Source organism: Tachysurus fulvidraco, chromosome 6, assembly GCF_022655615.1.
Source record: "Tachysurus fulvidraco isolate hzauxx_2018 chromosome 6, HZAU_PFXX_2.0, whole genome shotgun sequence".
Taxonomy (NCBI): domain Eukaryota; kingdom Metazoa; phylum Chordata; class Actinopteri; order Siluriformes; family Bagridae; genus Tachysurus; species Tachysurus fulvidraco.
The window spans coordinates 29,013,508-29,041,076 of NC_062523.1; the positions used below are offsets into that span (position 1 = coordinate 29,013,508).

Consider the following 27,569-nt stretch of genomic DNA (forward strand, 5'->3'; position numbering starts at 1 on the left):
TTCTTCATGAAGGGGGCACGGTGGCTTAGTGGTTAGCACGTTCGCCTCACACCACCAGGGTTGGGGGTTTGATTCCCCCCCTCCGCCTTGTGTGTGTGGAGTTTGCATGTTCTCCCCGTGCCTCGGGGGTTTCCTCCGGGTACTCCAATTTCCTCCCCCGGTCCAAAGACATGCATGGTAGGTTGATTGGCATCTCTGGAAAATTGTCCGTAGTGTGTGAGTGTGTGAGTGAATGAGAGTGTGTGTGTGTGCCCTGCGATTAGTTGGCACTCCGTCCAGGGTGTATCCTGCCTCGATGCCCGATGACGCCTGAGATAGGCACAGGCTCCCCGTGACCCGAGAAGTTCGGATAAGCGGTAGAAAATAAATGAATGAATGAATGAATGAATGAATGAATGAATGAATGTTCTACGTGAAATGATACAGAGGTTTTAGGACATAAAAATTTGGTACAAAGAATGATTGAAAACTATTTTCATGCCTTCTTCAATTCCTTATATATTCCTATTCCTATTCCATTTCAGCTTTTTCAGTTCTTAGTGTTTTAAAAGAATATTCTATTTTATATAGGTTTAAATGAAGGCTGTGTGTTGTGTTGTGTTGTGTTGTGTTGTGTTGTGTTGTGTTGTGTTGTCTTGTGTTGTGTTGTGTTGTGTTGTGTTGTGTTGTGTTGTGTTGTGTTGTGTTGTCTTGTGTTGTGTTGTGTTGTCTTGTGTTGTGATGTGAGATTCACTCACCACTTCAGGCAGTAGTTTGGTGGACAGATCATGAATGGCTTTGCCCAGGATACACATGGAGGACAGGATGAAAATAACCCCCAGTATCACACATGCTCTGGTGGTGAGAAAATGTATTTAATATGACTGAACCCTAGCAAAATAATGAGTCAATTAGAGAAGTACTAGCTACCAGCCTGCTTAGCCTTACAGCCGTACAGTATTCACGCAAGCGCTAAAAGGTTTTCTTATATTCGGACCCCTGATTGGCGAATTGGTTCTGATTCTTTCCAGATGTAAAATATTTCTGCTCGAAAATTAAAAAGCTGCATTAATCGTACTCACAATAAGTAGCCCTGTCTGTGACATTCAGCCACCAGGCGCCAATCGTTCAGCATTCAGGACGGAGCCTGGCGTTCATTTCTTCTTCATTACAACTCAATTAATCTCAGCACATTTGGGAGAAAGGGACATTTTCTCTGTCTATCACTATCATACACTACACCTCTTAAAGGTCATTATGGGCCAAAAGAACCAAATTACCAATAATTATAAATGCCTGAGGTAAAAAAAAACTATTTGACGAGAAGATTCTCAACATCTACTGTACACCCTTTCTAAATACTACTTAAATACTGCTAACTATATTCTATCCATTTTATCCAATTGTCCAACATTTGACACATTCCTCTACACAGGCAAATGACGATAACATTATTTTTTATATATTTTATTTATTTATTTTAAATTCTGGATTATCGTATTGTTTTGTACTTACATGTACTCTCTGTGGGCCGAATGCACGGCAGCTGCGTTACTGTAGCGCCAGAGCACGATGACCGATGTCAGCACATCCAGAGTGGCATCAAACTGTAATAGCAATGGTTAGCTGTTAGAAAATGGGTTTTCTGATCTAAAATTAGTTTTTTTTTTGACTTGGCAAAATGAGACATATACAGTATGTAACAGCCAGATTAGTTGCCATTGAGATCGAGTCTCAGGATATAAGTCGTATTAAATAACTACAATTATGATCACATCATTTCTAACTAGAACAACTAACATTATTTAATATTTCATTTTTTAATACAACCCAATGACACTTAAAAAAAAAAAAAAATCACAAAGTAACTAGTCGTATTAAATGCATATTAATGACAACTTACAGCAAATCCAAAGGCCGACGCGCTGTGTCGCATGAAGGACACGGCTAAACAAGAAGAGACAACAAAGAGACAGTTAATCGTTACCCAACAAGGTAATAAACAAATGTGTATTTTACTTTTTTAAGGATGTATTTTGAAGAAAGAATGGAACTTCATTCCAATCTTATCTACAAAGACACAATCTAGATGCATGTTTTTTTTCCAGCTAAAGAGAAGCAACAGCTGATATTCAACTGATAGCAAAGATGGACTAATAAAACAGGTAGAATGAATTGGGGGCATAGAAGCTTTTATTATCTCCACATAAAGCCCATATCTGCATATCCCAACTGAGGTGGTTGGGGTCAGAGCTCAGGCTATTCCATAATACAGAGCCTCTAGAGCAGGGAAGGATAAGGGACTTAAGGGCTTGAACCCCAATCCTACAATTGTTAAAGAGAGAATGGGGGTTCAAGCCCCAGCACTACCAAGCTGGCTCACATGAGAAAGGCCCTTAACCCTCCCTGCTCCCGGGGCACTATATTATGTAGGAGCCTAGGCTCAGACCCCAAACTCCAAATTTGAGATGAAATAATTTCACTATACTCTAATGTATATGTGACAAACAAGTGATTCTATATCTATGAGAGTCACTCTGGCTAAGGGAGTCTGCCAAATGGCGTAAATGTAAGAATAAGTATTGATTTGAAGTGGAGTAGATTGTGTAGCCAGGCATGGGGCAACAATTGATAATGTGTTGATTCAGTGTTGGTGAAAAGATCGAATGCTGAACTTGTCCCATTGTACGTAACACATGTCAAAGATAACCATAAGAGGGTCCACCTGAACAGATCCCATGCAATGTAAAGGAATCAGTCCCACCTCGTTTCTCCTAAATTGTTTTGATGAGTGAATGAATGTCATTATATTACCAGACTTGTATGTGAGGACACATTGGAACTGGGGAAAAATCTAATCTTTGGACCTTTCTGTTTGTCGACACCACACACCATCTCATTTGTGTGACTATTTCTCTGCAATAGGCCACCGCTCTCAAGCATATGCATTGCATTAGGAAGGTCTTGCATCAACAGGAAGCTTGGGCCTGTGCCACACTCAGACATGTCCTCATTTCTCTGCGTTCAGTCACAGACTGGCTTATTAAATTTTCTTATGTTTCAGCAAGACCAAGGAAACTACCACTGCTCCTACCATCACCTACCACAATGTGTCCTCAGCAGGGTCCAGCAGACCGTATAATAGTAAATGATTAGCCAGAAAAGTACTGCTTGTGTGAATGACATTAAGATGCAAAGGGATTGAGCAAGTACAACTTCTATACCTACAAATATTGTAATAATTATGACCAGAAATAAGAGAATCAAATCAAATACTTTCAATTCCTTCCGCTTCTAGCTCTTCCATTATTGTTTCCATCAGTTTTTTGGCTTACTACGGATGTAACTGTCTCCTGTCTCCTGTCTCCTTATTTGTTTCACCTCTTCTCTCGTGAGGAGAGAAGCTTCCTGTTCTATCGATCTGTATATTTGAAATCCGCAGCCAGAGAACAATGAGTCATAGCAGCACACCTGCCAGGCATCTCATCCAGCCCCAGAGCAGCTCCATCCTTTCTGCATTGTCCAAGACCTGACTGAAGGTAGAACATGTGACCTTGACTGGCTCTTAAATGCACTGGAATACAAATGAGCCTCTGAATGTTGAATCTTTTATCTAGGAAGAAGATGCATGGCAGAAAGCTTGTGCATGTTAGAAGTCCAATGGTGTTTGTTTTAGCCATGGCGCAATACAAAACGCTTGAATACGGATGTCCATAGCTACAGTAGGCGATAAGTAATCGGAAAAGGAATCCAGTCTTTCAGTCAGTTTACATGTGGGTGGCTTTCCGATATAGATTTTTGACTGCTGGTACACAACATCAGCTGAACTGATGTAAGAATCTTAAAATCTCCTGACATGTTAAGAAACACTTTGCTACTGCAAATAAAAATATTTTTGGGACTGGTAGCTCTGAACAGCTAATAGAGTATTTCTATCTTCACTGTTTCACGAGGTTAAATCCTCCATTTGCTTGTAATTGAATAGAGTAGGGAAAATGAAAGCACTAAAGAAAGCTCTTTCGGATTCCTGAACTCTTAATAGCGCAATCAATTACTTAAAATGTCGGTTTCATTCGGTTCCGTGCGCCGACTTAATCGTCTAATTTGGACAGGTTTCATTTCCTTCACATATTTGTTTCATCCAAAAAAATTTTTTTTCACATCCAATAACGATGCTTCTGTAGTGTTGAAGTTTCCTTAGGCATATCACATTTTAGCTTTTTTCTTTTTATAATACAAGACCTTTAAATTTTATCTGAAAGTTCATTCATTCTTTCATTCATTTTCTACCGCTTTTCCGAACTACCTCGGGTCACGGGGAGCCTGTGCCTATCTCAGGCGTCATCGGGCATCGAGGCAGGATACACCCTGGACGGAGTGCCAACCCATCACAGGGCACACACACACTCTCATACACTCGCACACTACGGACAATTTTTCCAGAGATGCCAATCAACCTATCATGCATGTCTTTGGACCGGGGGAGGAAACCGGAGTACCCGGAGGAAACCCCCGAGGAAAGGGGAGAACCTGCAAACTCCACACACACAAGGCAGAGGTGGGAATCGAACCCCCAACCCTGGAGGTGTGAGGCGAATGTGCTAACCACTAAGCCACCGTGCCCCTGTCTGTAAGTTACAAGTGCTCAAAGTCAGTAAAATGTAAGCAAATTTTCACACCAGTAAATTCCCATAATTTAGGTTCCTTATGCAGATTTGGTGCTTTAATATACAAAGCAAGTTATGTTCTAAAAGTAGCTAATACTATATTAGCATATCATTTTTGTGTATGCTGCATACTCATGCTTCAAAGTTCAAAAAAGACTTTACGTCACTAAAGAAAAAAATCTAATAAGAACTTTGTAGAATATATTTGCATTTGTAGAACAGTCATCTCGACTCTCAAGGACGCTACAAAGAATAAATTTTCATTGCAAAAGACGTTGCCGCAAAACAGCTTTAGAAATTGAAAATCTCTAACGAGCGAGCAACAGCGGAGAAAAAAACCTCCCAGTGATAACATGAGAGAGAAACCTTGTGAGGAACCAGACTGAAAGGAGAAGAGAGACCGAAAGTAGATATATTCGTGTCTATCTTGTATCTATATTACTGTTTAAATGTTTTTTATAGCTTGGTTGAGAATACATGTACACTGAAGCGTAGGAATATCTGAAGGTTTTGACCTTACAGGGAGATTTAGCTGGTCTTCGTGAGGACAAAACATAGCTTTTATTTAAAAACTTTCCTTTTTAATTTCTGAGGTTAAGCTCAAGCTATTTTAATTGGGGATCAAATAGCTGCATTAATAATTATGTCTTCACAAGGACAGAAAAACAAGTGTGTGTGTGTGTGTGTGTGTGTGTGTGTGTGTGTGTGTGTGTGTGTGTGTGTGTGTGTGTGTGTGTGTGTGTGTGTGTGTGTGTGTGTGTGTGTGTGTGTGCTGAGAGATCTCCATCTGTGCAAAGACTGCTAATGACCATTGTTCACGTCGACCACGGCTGTAAGCCTCAGTCTCGGTGTCAGCACAGCACAGAGCAGAGCTGGGATGAGAGGAGTTTCTATTACAACATGGTGCGTGAAGTGAATTTCAAATGAACTGACTCATGCAGATTTTTAAGCATTATAAGCACTCGTAACAATAAATCACGGCTAACCATGACTATGATGAGTTCATTTTCTTGGGGTGAGAGCTTGCCTAGGGCTGACGCGTTAACTGTTACATGGTGTGTGTCTGCCATCTGTTTAGTGGTGAAGGAAATCTATTTTAAAGCAAATAACCAAATCATCCATCGCGCTTCTATTAACTCTCTACTATCTCCGGTAATTAAAGCGTCCATATATTGGTTAAATTTGTGATTAATTGTGAAAAATTGTTAGCAAAATAACGATTGTTTAGCCAGATTGCACAGATGATATCTATGATTAATGATTAGGTTTGTATCCATATGCTATAAGTGCATGAGTTTGATTTGCTGACTTCAGAACAAAGCCTCTGTCTCTAGATCAGTAGAATTGCCCCTTTAGCACATGGACTTGTCACATTAAGACTCATCATGGAACCTCAGCCAGATAAATCTGCATCTGCATCTGCATCACTCTCTCGCTGTTATCTTTAATAATTCAGCACCGACAGTGCTGGGTCATTCTGAGTGAGTGCTTCTGCCCCTGTAGGATAGAGTTATCTGCTTCATTTCCATCCATCTGTGTCTCACCATGTACTGTAGCTCTCTTTGTTTTAGAGGGGAGGTGATATTACAGTGCAGTTTCCATGCACTTATTTCGATGCAAATTTGTGCAATGCATATGAAAAAAAAAACATGCCCAGAATACACTATACCGTAGGGCCAAACGTTTTTGGACACCTGACCATCACACGGTCATCACGTATGTGCTGGTTGAACATCTCGTTCCAGATTTATTCTCCTTTACTCTTATGATAAGCTCCAGTCTTCACTTCTGTGAAGGCTTTCCAGTAGATCTTGGAGCGAGGCTGTGGGGATTTGTGTTTATTCAGCTACAAGAGCATTAGTGAGATCAAACACTGATGTTGTAAGATTGTGGAGGTCTGGGGTTCAGATGGTGTTCCTGTTCATCCCAAAGGTGTTCAGTGTGGTTGAGTCAGGGCTCTGTGTAGGCACGTAAAACCATGTATTCATATTCAGGGGCTTTGTGTTCATGGTGGAATTGAATTGAATTGAAATTGTAATGTTACAACATACAGAGGCATCCAAATTTTATGGAAACAGTTTAGGGAAGGCACACAGGTTCTCTTTGCTTTACCCAGTTTGGGAAAAAATGGAATGCTATAATACTATATGGTGTTCATTGGTATTCATTAAACAGAGCTAGTTTCCTTTAAAACTCAATTGGATTTGGAGAACAACAATGGACTATTATGTAAATCCCAAAAAACTGGGTGCAAATTCGATATGCAATTGAAGATCCAATGGAAAATCTTCTATAGTCTCAGTACTTAAGCGGTATTGCGTGTCAATAAGATTGTAAAATAAGCTTAAGACACCGTCCATATCATTATGCATTATTTTTGACCCCTTAAAGACAGGAGGTGCAGAACCCATCGGTGGGATCATGGCACAGATTGCGGTTAATGGGGACCGGAACCCCTCGCGATAGGTGAAAATCCGCGAAGTAGGATTGGCCCTAAGTTTGACCTTTTCACTGATGGTCATCATCTTCCTCTTCCTCTTGGGCTCACTAGAGGAATCTTTCGCAGGCGCTTAGGAGGCATTGTAGGGGCTTAACAAAAAGTTAATTTCGAACACAATACGCGAGACACAGTTGACAGCGTGAACGAGAGTGGCGAGATACAACAAGGGAAGAAGCTGGGAGAGGATGCGAAAATGCGCAGCCTCTGAGAGAGTTTCTCTCTTTGTCTGGCATCCTGGGAAACCGTTTTTATTTTTATTTTTATCTTTCGATGAATATTTTTGAAAAATCAGCGATGCACCGAGGCCGCGAAACTTGAACCGCGAAACTTGAACCGCGAAGTGGCGAGGGATTACTGTATAAACATGCTTATGGAATCTGTGGTAGAAGTTTATTCAGATCCTGTGTAGATTTAGAAGTAGCCCAGGACTTTGTTTAACTTTGTATGGGCTATCAATTAAAAACTGAAAGCAGCTCAGCATGTAGGAGAATTCTGCTTCGGTCATATTTTCTGAGGCACAGAGGTCAAAAGTACTAATCCTGGAGCCAATGAAAATGTGTTAGATTTTAGGCAGCTTTTTTTTTTTTTTTGCCACACGCTGCCTTCCAAGGGCATTCGTTCTCTGTTAAGGACAGACTGAAATCAGTGTCTGGATTCATAAAGAGTTTGATGAAACAAAGCCTATTAGCATACATCATTAATATTAATAAGAAGCGCTTCAATTGATGAGAAAATTCATAATTTCTCAGGCTCTGCTGGTATTTTGTTCTGACAGATATCCTTTAAAAGTGTTATAGTAATTTTTAAAGAATTTGATTTAGCAAATTTGAAGTAGAAAAAAAAAATCAACACAATCCACCTTCATCTCTGAAGCTGGAAGAAAAATATATTGCTCTGGCTTTGTGATTGTAGAGTTTTCCCAGGTCGAGTGTTATGTTACACGGTCTGACTGGTTTGTTTCTCTACCACAAAAAACAAATAGAGAATCTATTGGGAAGAAAGGCCCATTTTCCTGAGCGATATCCAATTTCTTCAAAGGCTGGAAAAGGTTTCTGCTCGAAAAGTGTTCTTTTTTATTTTTTAAAAAGAAAACATCAATTTAACATATTTATTCAACCATCTAAAAAAAAGAGAACGTTTTGTGATTCAATACAAAAGAAGCCATGATTTCAGACAGCGTACCTTAATACAGCTCCACAAGTAAGAGTCACTGACTCGAAACTAATGACTGTAAGAATATCTACGTTGATCATATACTGTACGGTATTTGTTCTAATGTATTTTGTGAAGCTTCTTAATCAACACGTCTACAATCTTAGCTTTTATTACTTAAATCTACTGTATATTCAATCAATGGTCACTCCAAAAATGAGCAACATAATAACCTTATCCATTTATTTAATTCTATTATAATAAAACTTCTACGGGTACTCCGGTTTCCTCCCGCGGTTCAAAGATATGCATGGTAGGTTGATTGGCATCTCTGGAAAATTGTCTGTAGTGTGTGAGTGTGTGTGTGTGTGTGTGTGTGTGTGTGTGTGTGTGTGTGCCCTGCGATGGGTTGGCACTCCGTCCAGGGTGTATCCTGCCTCGATGCCTGATGACGCCTGAGATAGGCACAGGCTCCCCGTGACCTGAGAAGTTTGGATAAGCGGTAGGAAACGAATGAACGAACGAATGAATGAATAATAAAACTTATTTTAGGTCTTTTGCAATGCCTTCTAGTCTGTACGTATAGGTTAGGGACTGCAATCAGGATGTGCTAAATGGATTAGCATTTAATTGTATTATTATTTGCTAATGTGCTTAGAATGTCTCTTCTGTGACACTTTTTTATCTCTTTGGATTTGTAGATTTTAGAAAAACCACATTATTAATTTTTCTGTTTATCAATAACATTATTATTATTATTATTATTATTATTATTAGTAGTAGTAGTAGTAGTAGTAGTAGTAGTAGTAGTAGTAGTAGTGCTGTTCTGAGATGTTTTTCTTCTCACCATGCCTGTAAAGAGTGATTACCTGCGTAACCATGAGCTAGCTGAACCTGACGGGCGTTTCTCTAATTATCCACATGAGGTTTTTGTAAAAGAACATACCAGTCATGACAGTGTAAGTCTTGTGATACATAGGATAATGCAAACTAACTTTAACCATGGGACATTACTTTCTTTAATAAACATCGTGTGTGTGATTAGTTTCTATACATCGTGACATCTCACAGAGACGTAACTCTGCAAAACTGAACAGCTTGATACTTTACTGAGGTCTTTATTGTCATGTGAAATTATCAGGAGTCTTGAGAATTAAATGTCACCAATTCCCAGTATTCTGTTTATGAAGCTCTTGACTTGCAAGATTTGATGCGCTTTGCTGCTGCCATGTGATGGGTTAATTGAAGTTTCCTCCAATAAAGCGGTTATCTTCATAATAAAGACTATTACAAAAGAGTATATATTTGTTTACAGCATTTGGCAGACACCCAGATAAAGAGCGACATAAGTTTTATCTTATTTTATATAACTGAGCGATTGAGGCTCTCCGGTGGTGGCAGTTGGTGGACTTGGGGTTTGAGCTCCCAACCTTCCAACATCTTAATCCCTGAGAAGCAGCTGTTAATGAGAGACAACTCATTGTAAAGAGAAATCGAATCTTGCTCTGCTGATTGTTTCAGTGTTTTTAGCCTGATGCTGATTAAATGTCTAAACTTGAATTTCTAATTAGGAGTAAAACTCATTAGAGAAGATACTGAATTAAGATCCAATGATTTATAAGTCAATGTTTCAGGCTGGAAGTTGGTGGGATGCAACAGTATAATAAAGTAGGTATCATTTTGTAGAATTACAGTAAGTGAGACGCATTTTCTTGCTTTTTTGTGAAGCCTTTCAACCATACCCTTATCTCATAACACACAGTATAACAAGAAAGCACTACTGTACCTGCTTACTTACTTACTCACATACATGAGCATAGAGGAACACATGATTGGCTAATGTTGCAGTGATTGACAGGGCAGAGAGAGTATGCCACGCCTCCTGGTGCAGTGGTGCTCTCCTCACAGCAGGGTGAGCATTTTTATTTAATTTCTTTATAGTTACGCCACTCAGAAGACAATAAATCGATTTCTAAATCAGTAGATCAAATGTTGATTGATATAAAGATTGATATAAAATTGATATAAAGACAGTGGTGAGCTTTCAGAGACAATTTCTTTCTTTCTTTTGGTGCTTGTCATTAACATAACTGATTAGACAGTGAAATAAATGAATACGGTGCGTGTTTAATGAAGTGTAAACAAACAATGCAAACGCTCTTCAATAAATCTGCCTTAATGACAGAAAGTCATGATATCACGGCTACAATTCACACAATCCATCATTTATTTTTTTTTTAGATTAATCTAACATTGTAATATCGAACTTATTATTAATTATTATTTCACGACCGATATGCTCTTAGATGCAGTAATAAATGATCACTTGGTTCTCATTCTATCCCTTGTACAGCATTATATAATTATTTGTATTAATCTGTTTTTGCATTTATTTTAACTTCTAGGTACTTTGAATGGATCCTTCTTAAATACAGTGATCCCTCGTTTATCGTGGTTAATGGGGACCGGAACCCCTCGCGATAGGTGAAAATCCGCGAAGTATTATTGGCCCAAAGTTTGACCTTTTCACTGATGGTCATCATCTTCCCTTTCCTCTTGGGCTCACTAAAGGAATCTTTCGCAGGGGCACGGCGCTTAGGAGGCATCGTAAGGGCTTAACGAAAAGTAAATCTCGAACACAATACGCGAGACACAGTTGACAGCGTGAACGAGAGTGGAGTGGTGAGATACAACAAGGGAAGAAGCTGGGAGAGGATGCGATGATGCGCAGCTAATCAGCTCAGATCTCGTGCCGGGAACCAATCATGTGCCTTGTCTGAGTGCCTGTAGGTATGTACAAAGCCTCTGAGAGAGTTTCTCTCTTTGTCTGGCATCCTGGGAAACCGTTTTTAGTTTTTATTTTTCGATGAATATTATTGAAAAATCAGCGATGCACTGAGGCGACGAAACTTGAACCACGAAACTTGAACCGCGAAGTGGCGAGGGATTACTGTACTAGCAAGTGTATAGCTTTTCATTTGCTGAATAATTATTAACTCCTCGCTTGGAAGATAGCTAGTAAACTAATCTAATTACATTATCACTGTCTCAATAGCTCTGTTCTGTAATATATATATATATATATATATATATATATATATATATATATATATATATATATATATATATATAGTCCACAAGGGGAGTATATTTATTTATTTATTTATTTATTTATTTATTTATTTATTTATTTATTTATGTTCCTGGTTTTTCAGCTGTCCATTGGTTTCCTTTGATGCACAGCTCTATATAAACTTTCCACGTAGACTTTTTATGGAGTCAGTCATTCTGTAACTTGTAGATGAGGGGATCGAACCTGGATCCCAGAGGTAGCATCGGACTTTCACATTTAGCAGATCAGACCCAACCCAGATCATGGAAATTGCATCAAGTGCATCAAGGGAAAACAAAAGAAAAGTGAGAAAGCAGGAAAACATACAGTGGGGCAAAAAGGTATTTAGTCAGCCACCGATTGTGCAAGTTCTCCCACTTAAAAAGATGAGAGAGGCCTGTAATTTTCATCATAGGTACACTTCAACTATGAGAAACAGAATGGGGAAAGAATCCAGGAAATCACATTGTAGGATTTTTAATGAATTAATTGGTAAATTAATCGGTAAAATAAGTATTTGGTCACCTACAAAAAAAAAACAAGATTTCTGGCTCTCACAGACCTGTAACGTCTTCTTTAAGAGGCTCCTCTGTCCTCCACTCGTTACCTGTATTAATGGCACCTGTTTGAACTCGTTATCAGTATAAACAGGCACCTGTCCATAACCTCAAACCTTCCAAAATCCACTATGGCCAAGACCAAAGAGCTGCCAAAGGCCACCAAAAACTAAATTGTAGACCTGCACCAGGCTGGGAAGACTGAATCTGCAATCGGTAAGTGGCTTGGTGTGAAGAAATCAATTGGGGGAGCAATTATTAGAAAATGGAAGACATACAGTACAAGCCCACTGATAAATCTTTCGATCTGGGGCTCCACGCAAGATCTCACCCCGTGGGGTCAAAATTCTTTACAAATCAGACATTCAAAATTCTGGATTTTTTTCCCAATTTTGTCTCTCACATTAGAAGTGTACCTATGATGAAAATTAAAGGCCTCTCTCGTCTTTTTAAGTGGGAGAACTTGCACAATTGGTGGCTGACTAAATACTTTTTTGCCACACTGTAATAGGAAAAGGTTCTGACATTGCCCAGATCGGATTAACAAATTTGCCCCTGGTGGTCTAGCAAGGAACTGTCCCAGTAACGGCTGACACTATTTTTATCCATCTGATACAAACCAACAAAGTGGATTAATGTGTCTCATTACCTAATATTGTATTCATTAGACTATAGATAGACACTAGGAACATTATAACGTTCCCATCCATCTCATTTATACAGCTGAACAATTAAGGGCCTTAATCAGGGGCCCAGGAGTGGCAGCTTGCCACCAACTCTGATCAGTAATCCAACACCTTAACCACATCCCCATATGGGCAAAATGGGTTCATCTAACCAGTATTGCGATGGGCTGCTAGGCAGAGAAGCTTTCTCTCTTTTCTGTTTCCTAAGGGAGCTCATTTAAAATGTTGCTCTTTAGAGAAGAGAGGAATCCTGTCAGGGTTTTTTTTTTTCTTGCCTTCAGAAACACCAAGGCTGAGGTCATTAGAAATCTACAGACATTGCTGGGTCTTTCAATCTGTCTGCCGGTATCCAGATTGTATCCAGCCTCACTTTAAACATACAGGATCTGTAACTTAATACGTGATTACTGTTCGAAAATAAAGGCACATGTAATTGGCACATTTCTGCTGAACTTTACCTTTAAATGCTTTACGTTTTGTGTAAGAAGAAAATGTTTTGGATAACGAACATGAAGGAAAGAGCAGACACACTGTTCATTAGTTTATTAGTGGAATTTAAAGAGCTTATGGTTATAGACATTATTCTATTTACTTACCATAGACATAGATTTGGTGTGGGGGGGGTGAAGTGTGAATGCATATGCTTATTGTAGATGATATTTTTCATATTTTGCTTTGTGAGAGGAAGAAAGAGAAAGAGAAAGAAAGAAAAAAAATGTGGAAGAAAGAGAAAGGGATAGAAAGAGGAGAAAGGTAAAGAAAGAGAAGAAAGAAATAGAAAAAGGAAAGAAAGAAAGCACACTGTTATATTTGCAAATTTTCCCCTATCTATCTATCTATCTATCTATCTATCTATCTATCTATCTATCTATCTATCTATCTATCTATCTATCTATCTATCTATCTATCTATCTATCTATCTATCCTCCACAAACATTTACAATCAAATGACTGTGTCATTAAAACAAATTACACAGGGTCTAATAATGAATCCAACTAATTAAAATTCAAAATGAAAATCCCATCAACGAATACGGCTTCAAGCGACATCCAGCGTAAATGACATTCAGCGTAAACAACCTTATTGTTCTTGATAATAAACTGAACTATTAAAATAACATTTAGCTAACATTAACACAAGGCTGTGTTGTGCTAACTTGCTATATCGAAAGTTACGGCTAAGTTGCCATGAATTAGCTAGTTAGCTACAATATACAGATTTTCTTTTGCTAGATTACATCACGTACATGTACTGCCTCCTTCTGAGTCCAACCGTCTGACATCGATACTTCTGGAGTTCTCGAGAGTAATTAAACAAAGCTCATACATAAACCGATCGAACTCACGATTCTGAATGTATCCCTAATGACAGTGAAGACGTTGAATGCTCTCTACTGTTCGGGTGACTGATCGGCAAACCAGTTGTTTGTTTTTTCCTGATGGGTTTGGTACTGCTGTTAGAAATTCACATCATTTGCACAAATTAATTAGACAGATCTAATGACATAAGCTTATTAGTAAGTCTGGCTTATTGTTCAGCTGACAGCTGTTTGATGAAGCATGCGCGCTTTATGTGTCTTAGACTGGGTGTATGTCCAATGATCCAGTATGAAGCCATATGCCTTATTATTATTATTATTATTATTATTATTATTATTATTATTATTATTATTATTATTATTATTATTTCTATAAGGTGGTGAATTTTTGTAGATCCCAAAACAGTGAAAACATACATATGAACAGATGCTAGGTGTTTTCTTTGGTTTAACTCTAAAACCATTTTTATTCACATTTGTTTTTATGGCTTTGGATTTATGGGACTAGTCTTTGCTGCTTTATAACTTTTCTGCCTTTTACTCGAAAGAAAACAACATGCAATTGCTTAATACTAATGCTACATAGGTCAAATTGGTGTTAGTATCCATTTATCAGGCTAGGCTAAGACGAATCATTCTTGATCTGATTCACACCTGATTCTTCCCCATTTATTATTAAAGCTTAGCTTGTTGTCTTTGATAAACCACCTCAACTGTATAGTCCGCAGGAAACACATAAGGAATCCTTGAATGATGTTGTTTTTACTGGAGTATGGATGTGTTTGCTACTTGGGTTTTGGAATCTGAACCACTGTACGGAGCTTTTATTGTGAATGAGCTCATATTCTTAAAACAGTTTCACTCTCAGCTGCATATTATAAACGCGCTGTTGTAATCATGTTGTAAGATCATCCAGTGAAATCCCAGGCCGCTTATTCAACATGAGATACCATCCTTGCAGAACACTTAGTTCTGCTTGTGTTAACTCGTCCATAACTACAAGGATTTCTAATCACAGTATCCATAGGGACTCAGATAAGGATGAGTTCTTCATAAACACACTTACTCTTCTCTCTGTTCTTTCGGTTCTCTCTGTTCTTCCTATTCTCTTGGTTCTCTGTTCTCTCATTAGGGGGCACGGTGGCTTAGTGGGTAGCACGTTTGCCTCACACCTCCAGGGTTGGGGGTTCGATTCCTGCCTCCACCTTGTGTGTGTGGAGTTTGCATGTTCTCCCCGTCTCCTCCGGGTACTCCGGTTTCCTCCCGCGGTTCAAAGACATGCATGGTAGGTTGATTGGCATCTCTGGAAAATTGTCTGTAGTGTGTGAGTGAGAGTGTGTGTGCCCTGCGATGGGTTGGCACTCCGTCCAGGGTGTATCCTGCCTCGATGCCCGATGACGCCTGAGATAGGCACAGACTCCCCGTGACCCAAGAAGTTCGGATAAGCGGTAGAAAATTAATGAACGAATGTATGTTCTCTCATTCTCTCGGCTCTGTCTGTTCTCTAATTCTCATCGTTCTCTTGGTTCCCAGTGTTTTCTCTGTTCTTTCTGACTCAATGTTCTCACTTTACTCTCTGTTCTCAGTCACCTGCTTATTAAAGAGAGAGATGTTGATCAGCAGAAGATTTCCCACTCATTTCTACCTGGACTTGAGATTGAAAAACAGGTCAGTGATATTACACCTAATTCAGTTGGTTAATAAATAAGTAACAATAATTAGTCTGTGTTTAATGAGTTTAGATACTCATCCTGATTGGGTTTGTAACATGGATTAAAATGACTTCCTCATGGTTATTTGTCCTCTAAGATGTCTGCAAAGGCATCTTAACTTTTTTCATGTATAATTGAATCCTTGGTCTGTATAGCCTTCATTAATCTTTGACTTGTGATTCATTATTATGAGGCATGCTTTTGGAACCAACAGAAATACTGCTTCTTGTTAAGAAGATCATGAAACCTTTCTTAACCTTTTGTTTCTGTGCACAATGCTATTTTTACCATTCTCCTTTTAATATCTAATAAATATTAATAATATCCGATCTGAAATCATTGCACTGATTTTCGTGGTTATCTCCTCTACATGGGTCAGCCACAAAGAACAAATTTGCCAAGACTGGCATTTGAATGCCATCACGTCTGGCCATAATGCAGTTCCTATCACATGACTTCCTCAAAACTCATAACACGGACAAGGGGGAGAACAAAGCGGGGTGTTCATCGTCTCGAGACTAGAGGGAAGGGTGAGGAGTCACAAGCCCCACCACCTGCTCATGTGACGTTACAGCAGTAGAATGACTAAGCACTTAAACGCAGTAAGATGCCCAAGGAACTGTGCCATAGGAAAGTTGGACTGATCCAGATTTCACACAGATATGTCAACAGAGCTGCACACAGCAAACGGTTGTGTTTGAATATAATGTAAAAAACTACTTGTAGAAATAAAACGACTGCTTAGAAGCACTGTCAGATATCGAAGGTGAGATCTTAGATCTTGGGAACTAAAGTTTGGACCATCTTTTGTTTTCAGTAAGGACTTATCTTTTGAAGCTCTGGGTCGCATCAGATAGACAAATAGCGTTTATTTCTTCCTCAAATAATGATGATACAGACATAAAGAGCTGAGCACCCTGAACACTATCTGTACTGTTTACTCTATGTATTAGTACCTGGGCTTAAAGATGCTTATTAAATATATATTGAAGAAGCAACCAGGCACCATCGTAATAAGATTAGAAGAAAGGTGTCAAGTCTATCAATGATCACAGCATGTCCAGCACATTCAATTCAATTGTCTATCTGTATAGCACTTTTAAAAATGGACATTGTCTCAAAGCAGCTTTACAGAAGCATGGAAACTAAATAAAAATTGTGTACTTAAGCTACTATTTATCTCTAACATTTATCCCTAATGATCAAGGTGGTGAGGAAAATGTCCCTGAGATGATATGAGGAAGAAACATTGAGAGGAACCAGACTCAGAAGGGAACCCATCATCGTTTGGGTAACACTGGGCAGGAAATAATGTCAAAGTAAATAATGTCCTTTCTACGACAGTTTGAATCGTGTGAGCAAGAGCTCCTGATGAACGAATAAGACGGCATCATTTCTGACTTCATTACAGACTTAACACTAATTCCTTCCTGCCGAAGACTTCAAATGGTCACTTCTGAAGAAACGAGCACAAAGCTGACCGACGCAACAGCGGTTCAAAGACTTGGGTCACTCGTGTAGTGTTTATACATTTCTACAGGTGACAATGTTTAAGCCTTAGAATGAGCAAAAGACACCAAAGAAATCAAATGCCACCCAAAAGAGTTGTGATCAGATAATCAATAAGTTGACGGTCATCTTGAGCACAACTGGCTTGATGGATCTTATTCTTAGTAGATGGTTCTCACAGATATTCATTCATTCATTCATTCATTCATTCATTCATTCATTTTCTAGCACTTATCTGAACTACTCGGGTCACGGGGAGCCTGTGCCTATCTCAGGCGTCATCGGGCATCGAGGCAGGATACACCCTGGACAGAGTGCCAACCCATCACAGGGAACACACACACTCTCATTCACTCACACACACACACACTCACTGACTCGCTCACTCATTTTCTACCGCTTATCCAAACTACCTCGGGTCACGGGGAGCTTGTGCCTATCTCAGTCGTCTTTGGGCATCAAGGCAATATACACCCAGGACGGAGTGCCAACCCATCGCAGGGCACACACACACTCTCATTCACTCACACACTCACACACTACGGACAATTTTCCATGGATGCCAATCAACCTACCATGCATGTCTTTGGACCGGGGGAGGAAACCGGAGTACCCGGAGGAAACCCCCGAGGCACAGGGAGAACATGCAAACTCCACACACACACACACAAGGCGGAGGCGGGAATAGAACGAAGCAAACGTGCTAACCACTAAGCCACCGTGCCCCTTCTCACAGATATTATATATATATATATATAAATATATATATATATATATATATATATATATATATATATATATATATATATATATATATATATATATATATTAAGTTACATCCATCTATCCTTACTGTGTGTATGTACACACAGTAAGGATAGATGGATGTAACTTAATAGAAAAATACTCAATGACCAGGTGGTGTGAAGTCGGAACAAAGCAGTATATCAGCAGTAAACAAAGCAGCGAATCAGCGATCCTAAACAAATAGCTTTAATAACAGGACAAAAACAATCAGCAGGATCATAAATGTTTTTAAATAAGATTTTAAAATGTCTGATATTAGTGGCAACAGAAAGGCTCTGAGATTAGTTTGAAACCTAAGCAAGCCATTTACAAGCTTCCTGAAACAACACTGAAGTTCATTTCATAACTGTGTGTGATGGCAGGAAAGTAGGTCAACAGTTAAAAGTGTGTCATGATATTTCCTGGATTAGGAATATAACTTCTGACTGAAAAGGCTGTCCACGTCTCCTTACGTGTTTGGGGAAGCAATTTATAATTTATCTATTTAAGTAAAATCCACTTGTTAAACAAATACATTAAGAAAGAAATACCTACATAAGCACATTGTGCCAAACTGGAAACTGTGAGACTTCCCTCAGTTGAACCTTTGGTTAAATAACCATATTATGATGAGAAGTTATAAAAGAACAGTGTGTCCTGTAGTGAGAAACAGATGACGCACCAGTGTGACCTGGGCTTTAGTTCCTCCAGCTGAGAAGCCTCCATTCACTACCTCTGGTACCTTAAATGTCATTGAGTAACAAGATAAAGAACCTTTTCTCAAAGCCAAAATAGTTCCCATGTCTCATGGAACAGCCAGTGTCATCGCTCCCAACTACTATCTTGTCTATGGAATGAAATGTCTGCTTGGGAGAAGGTACAATGAATGAAACTTTGGGTATTTTCTTCCAACACTCAAGCATATGTTGCACAAGCGAATGCAAAGTCATAAGTGTTCTAAAGTCCTAATTTACGATTTAATTTGCAAAGCCCATAGTGAGCTGAAAATGCCAAATTAATGACTAAATGGTGGAAAATTACCCTCCATTTTTATCTGTATCCAACTATTTAAACAAAGTCCAAATATTTCATACCTCCTTAAGCAGATACTGTGAAATTCATTACTGTTCCGACAAAAAGCAAACAGATAAAACAAAAAGCGTGACTCACTGAAGGCCGCCACTGCCAGGATGAGCGTCACCACGATGGAGATCCATGATACCCATAGTGCCTTCTTCCTGTAATTCTGAGCTTCGTGAGGCTTTAGACGCATGCTGCTCTCCAACAGACCTGACAAAAAAAGGTAAAAAAATAAATAAATAAATAATCAGTTGCACCAGGATCTACTTAATACACTGGCCTATGATTGAGCCATAAAATGTTACACTACTGCAAAGTGGTGCATGAAGACGAAACCCAGAAGAGAAGATCAGAACAGGAGCAAAATGGATCTGTTACCAGATGTATCATGCGGGCAGGTACATGATTTAGAGCTTTTTGGTTTTTTTCTGACTGCAAAACAAACAGTGCAAAGGAAAGCAAGCATGACATAATTTGGGGAGTCCTATGGGTAGCGTCTTTTTTGTTTTTCTTTAATTATCATTCACTTAGATTTTAACCTAGTATATCTTTAGGATAAAAGTATCTGAACATGTACTCTAATATCTTTAAGGATAGAAATGTTTAACAATGGAAAAGTTCATTCATTTTCTACCGCTTATCTGAACTTCTCGGGTCACGGGGAGCCTGTGCCGCAGGTGTCATCGGGCATCGAGGCAGGATACACCAACCCATCGCAGGGCACACACACACTCTCATTCACTCACGCAATCACACACTACGGACAATTTTCCAGAGATGCCAATGCATGTCTTTGGACCGGGGGAGGAAACCGGAGTACCCGGAGGAAACCCCCGAGGCACAGGGAGAACATGCAAACTCCACACACACAAGACGGAGGCGGGAATCGAACCCCCAACCCTGGAGGTGTGAGGCGAACATGCTAACCATTAATACCACTGTGCCCCCCAATGGAAAAGTTGCTCAGTAGAAATTTAATACATCTGTTAAAGCTCTACTTTCAGTAACATTTCAATAAAAAGGAAGATAAAGTTTAAGAAAATTTGACTTACAGCAAAAAGCAACAACGCAAGCATAATGAAGAACCCACCATCTGATTAGTATAGACCAATTCCATAATAGGAAGATATTTCTACAGATGCAAATTCCAAGTCTGCGAATTTATTCAATTCCATAAAAATTCCATTTAAAATTCCATAAAAAACACATTGTGAGGCAGTTTCCAAATTATGCCATAAATGCCAAACAATCCTCTCTGTTTCTCCGTACAGACGTTAATCAAGGGACATGATCCAATAAGCTGTGGAGCAATAAAGTCACAGAAAACAACCCACACACTGCCCAGTATCTCTGCAAAGTCTCTCCTTTGTCCAGTGAATGCTAAATGGTTTTCCTCCATAGCTAAACGCTTCACATAGTGATCACATGCTTCATGAGGTTTGGGATTAGTATGACACCAAAGTTGAAAAAGAAATCTAAGAAATGTGATCCCTCCTCATCTTATACTCTCTATCTCACATGATTTAACCCGACTGGCACACAGGTATACATTTAGTCAAAAGCGTAAGCATATGGTTGTCTATAGCAACAAAATGTTATGCTTCATTATTTTGATAAAAATCCAATGACACCCCTAACAATGGAAACTCTTAGAGAGAATTTTCTTACTTGACATTTATTCAAACCTGGAACCATGGAGAAGTGTGAAAGCTTTTTTTGGAACCTGGGAGCAGTTCCTTTCTGCTACACTGCTAACTTGCTAACTTGCTACATTATTTATTGTTTGGTGATCAGAGGATCTGGATTGAAGCCCCAGCACCCAAGTCTCTAAAGTGTTGATCAGAGGATCTGGGTTTAAGCCCCAGCCCTCAAGTCTCGGGGGTGTTGATCAGAGGATCTGGATTGAAGACCCAGCACCCAAGTCTCGGGGGTGTTGATCGAAGGATCTGGGTTTAAGCCCCAGCCATCAAGTCTCTGGGGTGTTGATCAGAGGATCTGCATTGAAGCCCCAGCACCCAAATCTCTGGGGTGTTGATCGGAGGATCTGGGTTTGAGCTCCAACATTCAAGTCTCTGGGGTGTTGATTGGAGGATCAGGGTCTAAGCCCAGCACTCAAGTCTCCTGGGTGTTGATAGGAGGATCTGGATTGAAGCCCCAGCACCCAAGTCTCCTGGGTGTTGATTGGAGGATCTGGGTTCAAGCCCGAACATTCAAGTCTCTAGGTTGTTAATCGGAGGATCTGTGTTCAAGCCCTAACACTACCCTAAAGCTGCCCTTGAGCAAGGCCTTTAACGCTCTCTGCTCCACTGGTGCTGTATCATGGCTGACCCTGTTCTCTGACCCCAACTTCCAAAGTTGGGATATGCAAAGAAAGAATTTCACTGTGCTGTAACGTATATGTGACAAAAGTAAAGTCTTTTATGCAACGGCCACAACGCTAACTGTGATATTCTTATAGTAGCTTCAACTCAAAGACCTCAGAGCTAAAGGTTACATTTAAAGAAGAAAATTGAAAAGTATGCGATTCAACAGAAGAAATTATAAATCAATAACATCAGCAAATAAAACCAAACATTCATAGGAACGGGGCACTGCAACTCCTTTTGTGGTGTGAGTGCTTACACTGAGAACATCGCCAAGGACTAAATGAAAAGAATGAAACACAATATACAGATGAATCTGGTGCCATATTTCAAACCTGTTTGTACAAATATGACGTATGGAATTGCAGAATTAATCTTCTGTCAGAAAGAAATTCTTCAAGATGAACACAAACCTCAGCTAAAGTGAGTTTATGTATTTGGACCCTGTATTGTCCTTATTGGATCTGCACAGAATGCACTTAAGACTATCCTGAACTTATTAATAACATTAAACAGAAGTATGCTCATAGTGCCATCTGCCTCATCCAGTTTCCAATTAGTTTGCTGGCTCATATTGTCTTTTACTGATGAGGTCAATTCTTCTAGTTATACCTCATATGACCACAAGAGGATGCATGATGAAAGACATACCTGTCAGACTCCCATCACTAAATTCCAGGGGTTTCGTTATCACGGCATAAAAACGCCCTCTTTAAAAAAAAATCGGCATACTACGAAGGACAAAACATGTGAATGTGTTTTGTTTTTATCTGCCTGCTTACTGTAACTTTCAATTTTAACTAGCTAGCTCAATTCCACTGAAGAATATAGTGACAGCTAACTATGCCTATATACAGTATATATGTATGGGGGAACGGTGGCTTAGTGGTTAGCAAGTTTGCCTCACACCTCCAGGGTTGGGGGTTCGATTCCCGCCTCCGCCTTGTGTGTGTGGAGTTTGCATGTTCTCCCCGTGCCTCGGGGGTTTCCTCCGGGTACTCTGGTTTCCTCCCCTGGTCCAAAGACATGCATGGTAGGTTGATTGGCATCTCTGGAAAATTGTCTGGAGTGTGTGAGTGAATGAGTGTGTGTGTGCGCTCTGCGATGGGTTGGCACTCCGTCCAGGGTGTATCCTGCCTCGATGCCCGATGACGCCTGAGATAGGCACAGGCTCCCCGTGACCCGAGAAGTTCGGATAAGCGGTAGAAGATGAATGAATGAATAAATGAATGAATGAAATACACAACCAAAAACTACGGTTATGGTTAGAGTTAGATTATCAAATAGGCCACGCCTACCCGATGACGCAATATCTGTTACGCTGTTCTGAAATCCCTGGAAATAAGTGCATCCCGTATGAATACACCCTGAGAGTTATCTCCATACTTGCATTATATTGACATGATCCTAACTTTTATAAGGTTTGTCACCGGAGAAATGAACATGAAACAAAAGAAGATTTACGATTGCTGCCGCAAGTATATCTCCAATTTGGAAAATGTCAGAACAGTCTTGTTTTGTTATACATCTTATTTGCAATTACATCTACTTAGCATTGTTTCTCAAGCTGGTCTGGCCTTCCTGTACCAGCCACTCTTCTGAAATAAACAAAACAACAAGGCTGGAAAGTCATGTTCCCTTTCTGACGCCTCTAACCATGTAGCATAGACATCATCAGCAAATGAAAAATCTTTATAAATTATTCAGTGGCACAAATTGATTGCTTGGGGGGATTTCATGTGCCACAGAGCAACACTGTGACACAGCTCTCATGGTCAAGGAATACTAATGCAGGCTTTAGTGGATGATGAGATGGTCACTTAGGATGGTGATCTGGAATCACGTTTTCCACGATAAAACAAAATAGGATGTTTCCAGTAAATAAAGTCTTAGCTTTTACCTTATTCTCACTATACTGCAATACAGTGTTGATAAGCCTTTCTAGAGTCATTTATGCCAGAACTCCTGCTGTGTCCTACTCTTATCTTCCTCTCAGATGAGTTGGATTGACTCGAGTGCCGACGGAGCCATGCTAATGAGACAGCAATGCCATTAAGACTACGGACTACGGTACCTTTGATGCTACATAGAAATACTTTCATTATATTAACCAAGACAAATCAGGTATCTCATGTCAGGATAAACAGAATGTTAGCAATCACACTCAGAAGAAGAACATGTTTTTTTTTTTAATGCATTGTGACTCAGTGTAGACAACAACTAGATGCTCTGGTAACTGTGTGTTATAACCAAAAGCACCCCTGACTATCAGACTTGTATGTGTTTGTTATGCTTTTATAATAAGCTCCACTCTTCTGGGAAGACTAGAATATGGAGCATTGCTCTGGGGATTTGTGATCAGATAGGATTTGTGATCAGCATAGCTCTGGGGGATGTGGTAGACTACCGATTCAGGTCTTGGCCCACTGAGCAGAAGGTTGTGACGTTAAATCCGAGGTTCAATTGCCATTGCTGGGCCCCTGAGCAAGGCCCTTAACCCTCAATTATTATGTATAATAATGTAGGTTGCTCTGGCTCTGCCAAATGTTGAATGTTAAGATGATCATTCAGCCACAAGAGCATTAGTGAGATCAGGGTCTTAAGTGGCTTAGGTTTCACTCAGTCTTTCATTCATTCGATCATTCGTTCATTCATTTTCTACCGTTTATCCGAACTTCTCAGACTCAGGCGTCATCGGGCATCGAGGCAGGATAGACCCTGGATGGAGTGCCAATCCATCGCAGGGCACACACACACTCTCATTCACTCACACACACACACACTACAGACAATTTTTTCCAGAGATGCCAATCAACCTACCATGCATGTCTTTGGACTAGGGGGAGGAAACCGGAGTACCCAGAGGAAACCCCCAAGGCACGTGGAGAACATGCAAACTCCACACACACAAGGTGGAGGCGGGAATCGAACCCCCAACCCTGGAGGTGTGAAACAATTGTGCTAACCACTAAGCCACCGTGTCCCCCTTCAGGCTTCCAGTTCATCCCAAAGTTGTTCATTGGGGTGAGTCAGGGCAGGACACTCAAGTTCTTCCTCTCAAACCTCAACACACCATGACTTCATTGAGTTCACTTTACTTCGTGCACAGGGGCACTGTCATGATGGAACAAGTTTTGTTGCCGTAAAGATATACAAAGACGTTCTATACAATTGTTTCATTCAAGGGTCATATAAGTGTGATAGTCAGGTGTCCACACTTATGCCATATGGTGCATATTAATTTAAAATAAAATCTTATTGGGAATTAATTAGTGATTTTATACATAATTATATAAATATATTTAAATATAATACATTTTATCACTATTGACACATTTAGGTACTATAGATTTTGGATATGTAGATATGTAGATACTTGTTTAGTTTGCTTTCTATTAATACTATATAGTTAGTTGTTTATTTATATATTTCATGATTTAAGACAACTGTTCATGTAAAATGTATTTTTGTTGTCATTACAGTATTATATCACATATGTATTTTGTCAGTATTCTGAAAGGTTACTTAAGATGAGATTTAAAACATGTTCAAGGTCGACGATTGTTCTACCACCAGGACTTACTGATACTGATTGTTTACCTTGGTATTTCCACCCATTTAATATCAGCATGTGCTTCCTAACAGTGTGGACAAAATCATGTAAATCAGTCATTTATTCAAAGTGCCTGAAATATAACACAATTTATTTCAAGTTATTAATATTATTTCTTCATTATCAAGAAGCCACAGCATGCAAGAAATGAACCTTATATACATTTTACTTTTAGACAGATTCTGTACTTAACACTGGTTTTTATTCTTTTTGTTTTTTTATTAATGGTATTCAAAGATTCTCACTTAGTTTCACTGTAATTTCACAGAATACATAAAGTGAATAAATAAAGGTTTACTGAAACAAAGGTTATGATAGGATTTAGCTTATGTGTTAAAGGAAGCTTGGGTGTGCGTGATGCTTTACGCATCTGGAGGTGTCCGAATTATTCTGAAAAGTAAACACAGAGCTAGTGGTAGACACGGGGATTTACCTTCTCCTTCCACGCTGTCGGTAATGTTCATCTCTCGGTCTCTCTCGGTCCCGATCCCCGACGCCGGGTCCACCACCAATGATTCCGGTACGGGACATGGAGCCGAGATATCGGCCATGATTCAGGGTGAAATAAGACCGTGTGAGAGTAGTGAGTCTCACACCATACAGGCACATCCGATGCCAAAATGCACCACAACACACCGATCCGTTATATCAATGCAATCTGTCGCACTGATCTGCGAGGAGTCGGTGTCCAAACCGCAGCGCAACACACCTACCGGTATCAGTCCAGTTATCTGCCCTTATCTGCCACGGTATCTGCCCGATCTGCCAATCTGATACACTGGATGTGACTCAGTATGTCTCCGATCTTCCCCCTACACACTGATGTAGTCCAGGATCTCGACAATCTGCCCCGAGTTCAGTCAATCTGACAATCGAGGGCGTGTTTTCTCTCTCCTTGTTTGAGACCAAGTTGTTCTCAAATGACTGAAATTTCCTCCAGAGCGGTTGATTGGACGTGAAACATTGCATGTGGACATTGTAAACAGTTTGGGAACAGCTACAGAACTCGTGCGTGTGCGTGCGCTCTCGTGTGTGTGTGTGTGTGTGTGTGTGTGTGTGTGTGTGTGTGTGTGTGTGTGTGTGTGTGTGTGTGTGTGTGTGCGTGTGTGTGTGTGTGCGTGCGTGCGTGCGTGCGTGCGTGCGCTCGCGTCCGTCTGCGCATCTGATTAGTGTCTGAAAAGGTAACTGTACTCCTAATTTAGTCATAGAGCTTCTTCATGCAGAATACAATGTTTCTGAATACTTATAGAAGGAAATGTCATGAATTAGGGAGCACTTTGTTTATTTATTCTTTTTTGGGTATTTGTTTATCTTTATTTGTCTGGATTCAGTGACTATCAGGAGACAGCAGTCGACCCCATCAATTATCATTGAACACAGTGGCATCCTAAACCGTGAGGAGCTGCTGATATGGAGGACACCAATTACTTTCCAGGAGCTTCCCTTGACCTATATTGTTTCCTTGTTGGTGCAGGCACATGCTCATGGAAGTAACAGGCCCTGTTGTAGCAATTGTGACAACATACCAACTATCTTGCGGGCTGCTGGAATGGCCATTTCTCACTGTGTTGCCTTAGTAGTAGCCTAATGCTGGTCTCCATGGGCTGGAACCATAGAGCTATCTTGAGTGCAGGCAGATGCTCATGTATGGATTAATCAGTTGGTACCTCCAGCAGCTAAGCTCAGCTGTGTTGCCATCAGCTCTGCTGACCACTTGTCAAATCTCACCACTGTGTTCCCAGGTGCTGGGTACAGTATATTTACACAGTAGCCACTGCACAAGGGCAGGTATGTGATCTCTGTTGATAGCCACGATGGTGACCTTTCCACATTCTCCTGAGACCCGGATGGCCGACCTCCAGGCTGGCCCTGAGTAGAAGATTCAGTGGTGTTATGGTGAATGATTTTTTTGCCTTCCCTTGTTACTTCAAATTACTGTAGGTCTCCTAAGTTCTTTCATAAAATGTGCACACTTTTTGAAGAAGGGTTGCAAGGCTTCTTTGAATATCTAACCTGTCTAGCTCTTTAAAGTAAAGCTCTTCTTTAATGTAAAGCAAAAACTACAAAAACTTGGTTTATTTAGTAGTTGTTGGTTTATTTATTTATTTATTTATTTATTTATTTATTTATTTATTTGTCTATCTATCTATCTATCTATCTATCTATCTATCTATCTATCTATCTATCTATCTATCTATCTATCTATCTATCTATCTATCTATCTATCTATCTATTTCTTTATAAAGAATGAAAAACATAGCTTCACAAGTAATATTTTTTAAATTAATGCCCATGTTACATAAAGTGGGGGGCATGGTGGCTTAGTGGTTAGCATGTTCGCCTCACACCTCCAGGGTCGTGGTTCGATTCTCGCCTCTGCCTTGTGTGTGCGGAGTTTGCATGTTCTCCCCGTGCCTCGGGGGTTTCCTCTGGGTACTCCGGTTTCCTCCCCTAGTCCAAAGACATGCATGGTAGGTTGTTTGGCATCTCTGGAAAATTGTCCGTAGTGTGTTAGTGAATGAGAGTGTGTGTTC

General features: G+C 39.9%; 1 protein-coding gene across 1 annotated transcript in view; it reads right to left on the reverse strand.

The window, feature by feature from the left end:
* The window catches only part of tmem163a (transmembrane protein 163a), a 38,977-nt gene extending 12,891 nt beyond the window's left edge, over positions 1–26,086 (reverse strand). The window contains exons 1-5 of the mRNA XM_027152507.2: positions 25,469–26,086; positions 19,150–19,269; positions 1,883–1,926; positions 1,495–1,586; positions 738–834 (exon numbers count right to left, since the gene is read on the reverse strand). Coding sequence (XP_027008308.1) covers positions 738–834; positions 1,495–1,586; positions 1,883–1,926; positions 19,150–19,269; positions 25,469–25,586 — 471 coding nt within the window. The 5' untranslated portion in view covers positions 25,587–26,086. The remainder of the gene's footprint in view (positions 1–737; positions 835–1,494; positions 1,587–1,882; positions 1,927–19,149; positions 19,270–25,468) is intronic.
* Between the last annotated feature and the right edge of the window lie 1,483 nt (positions 26,087–27,569).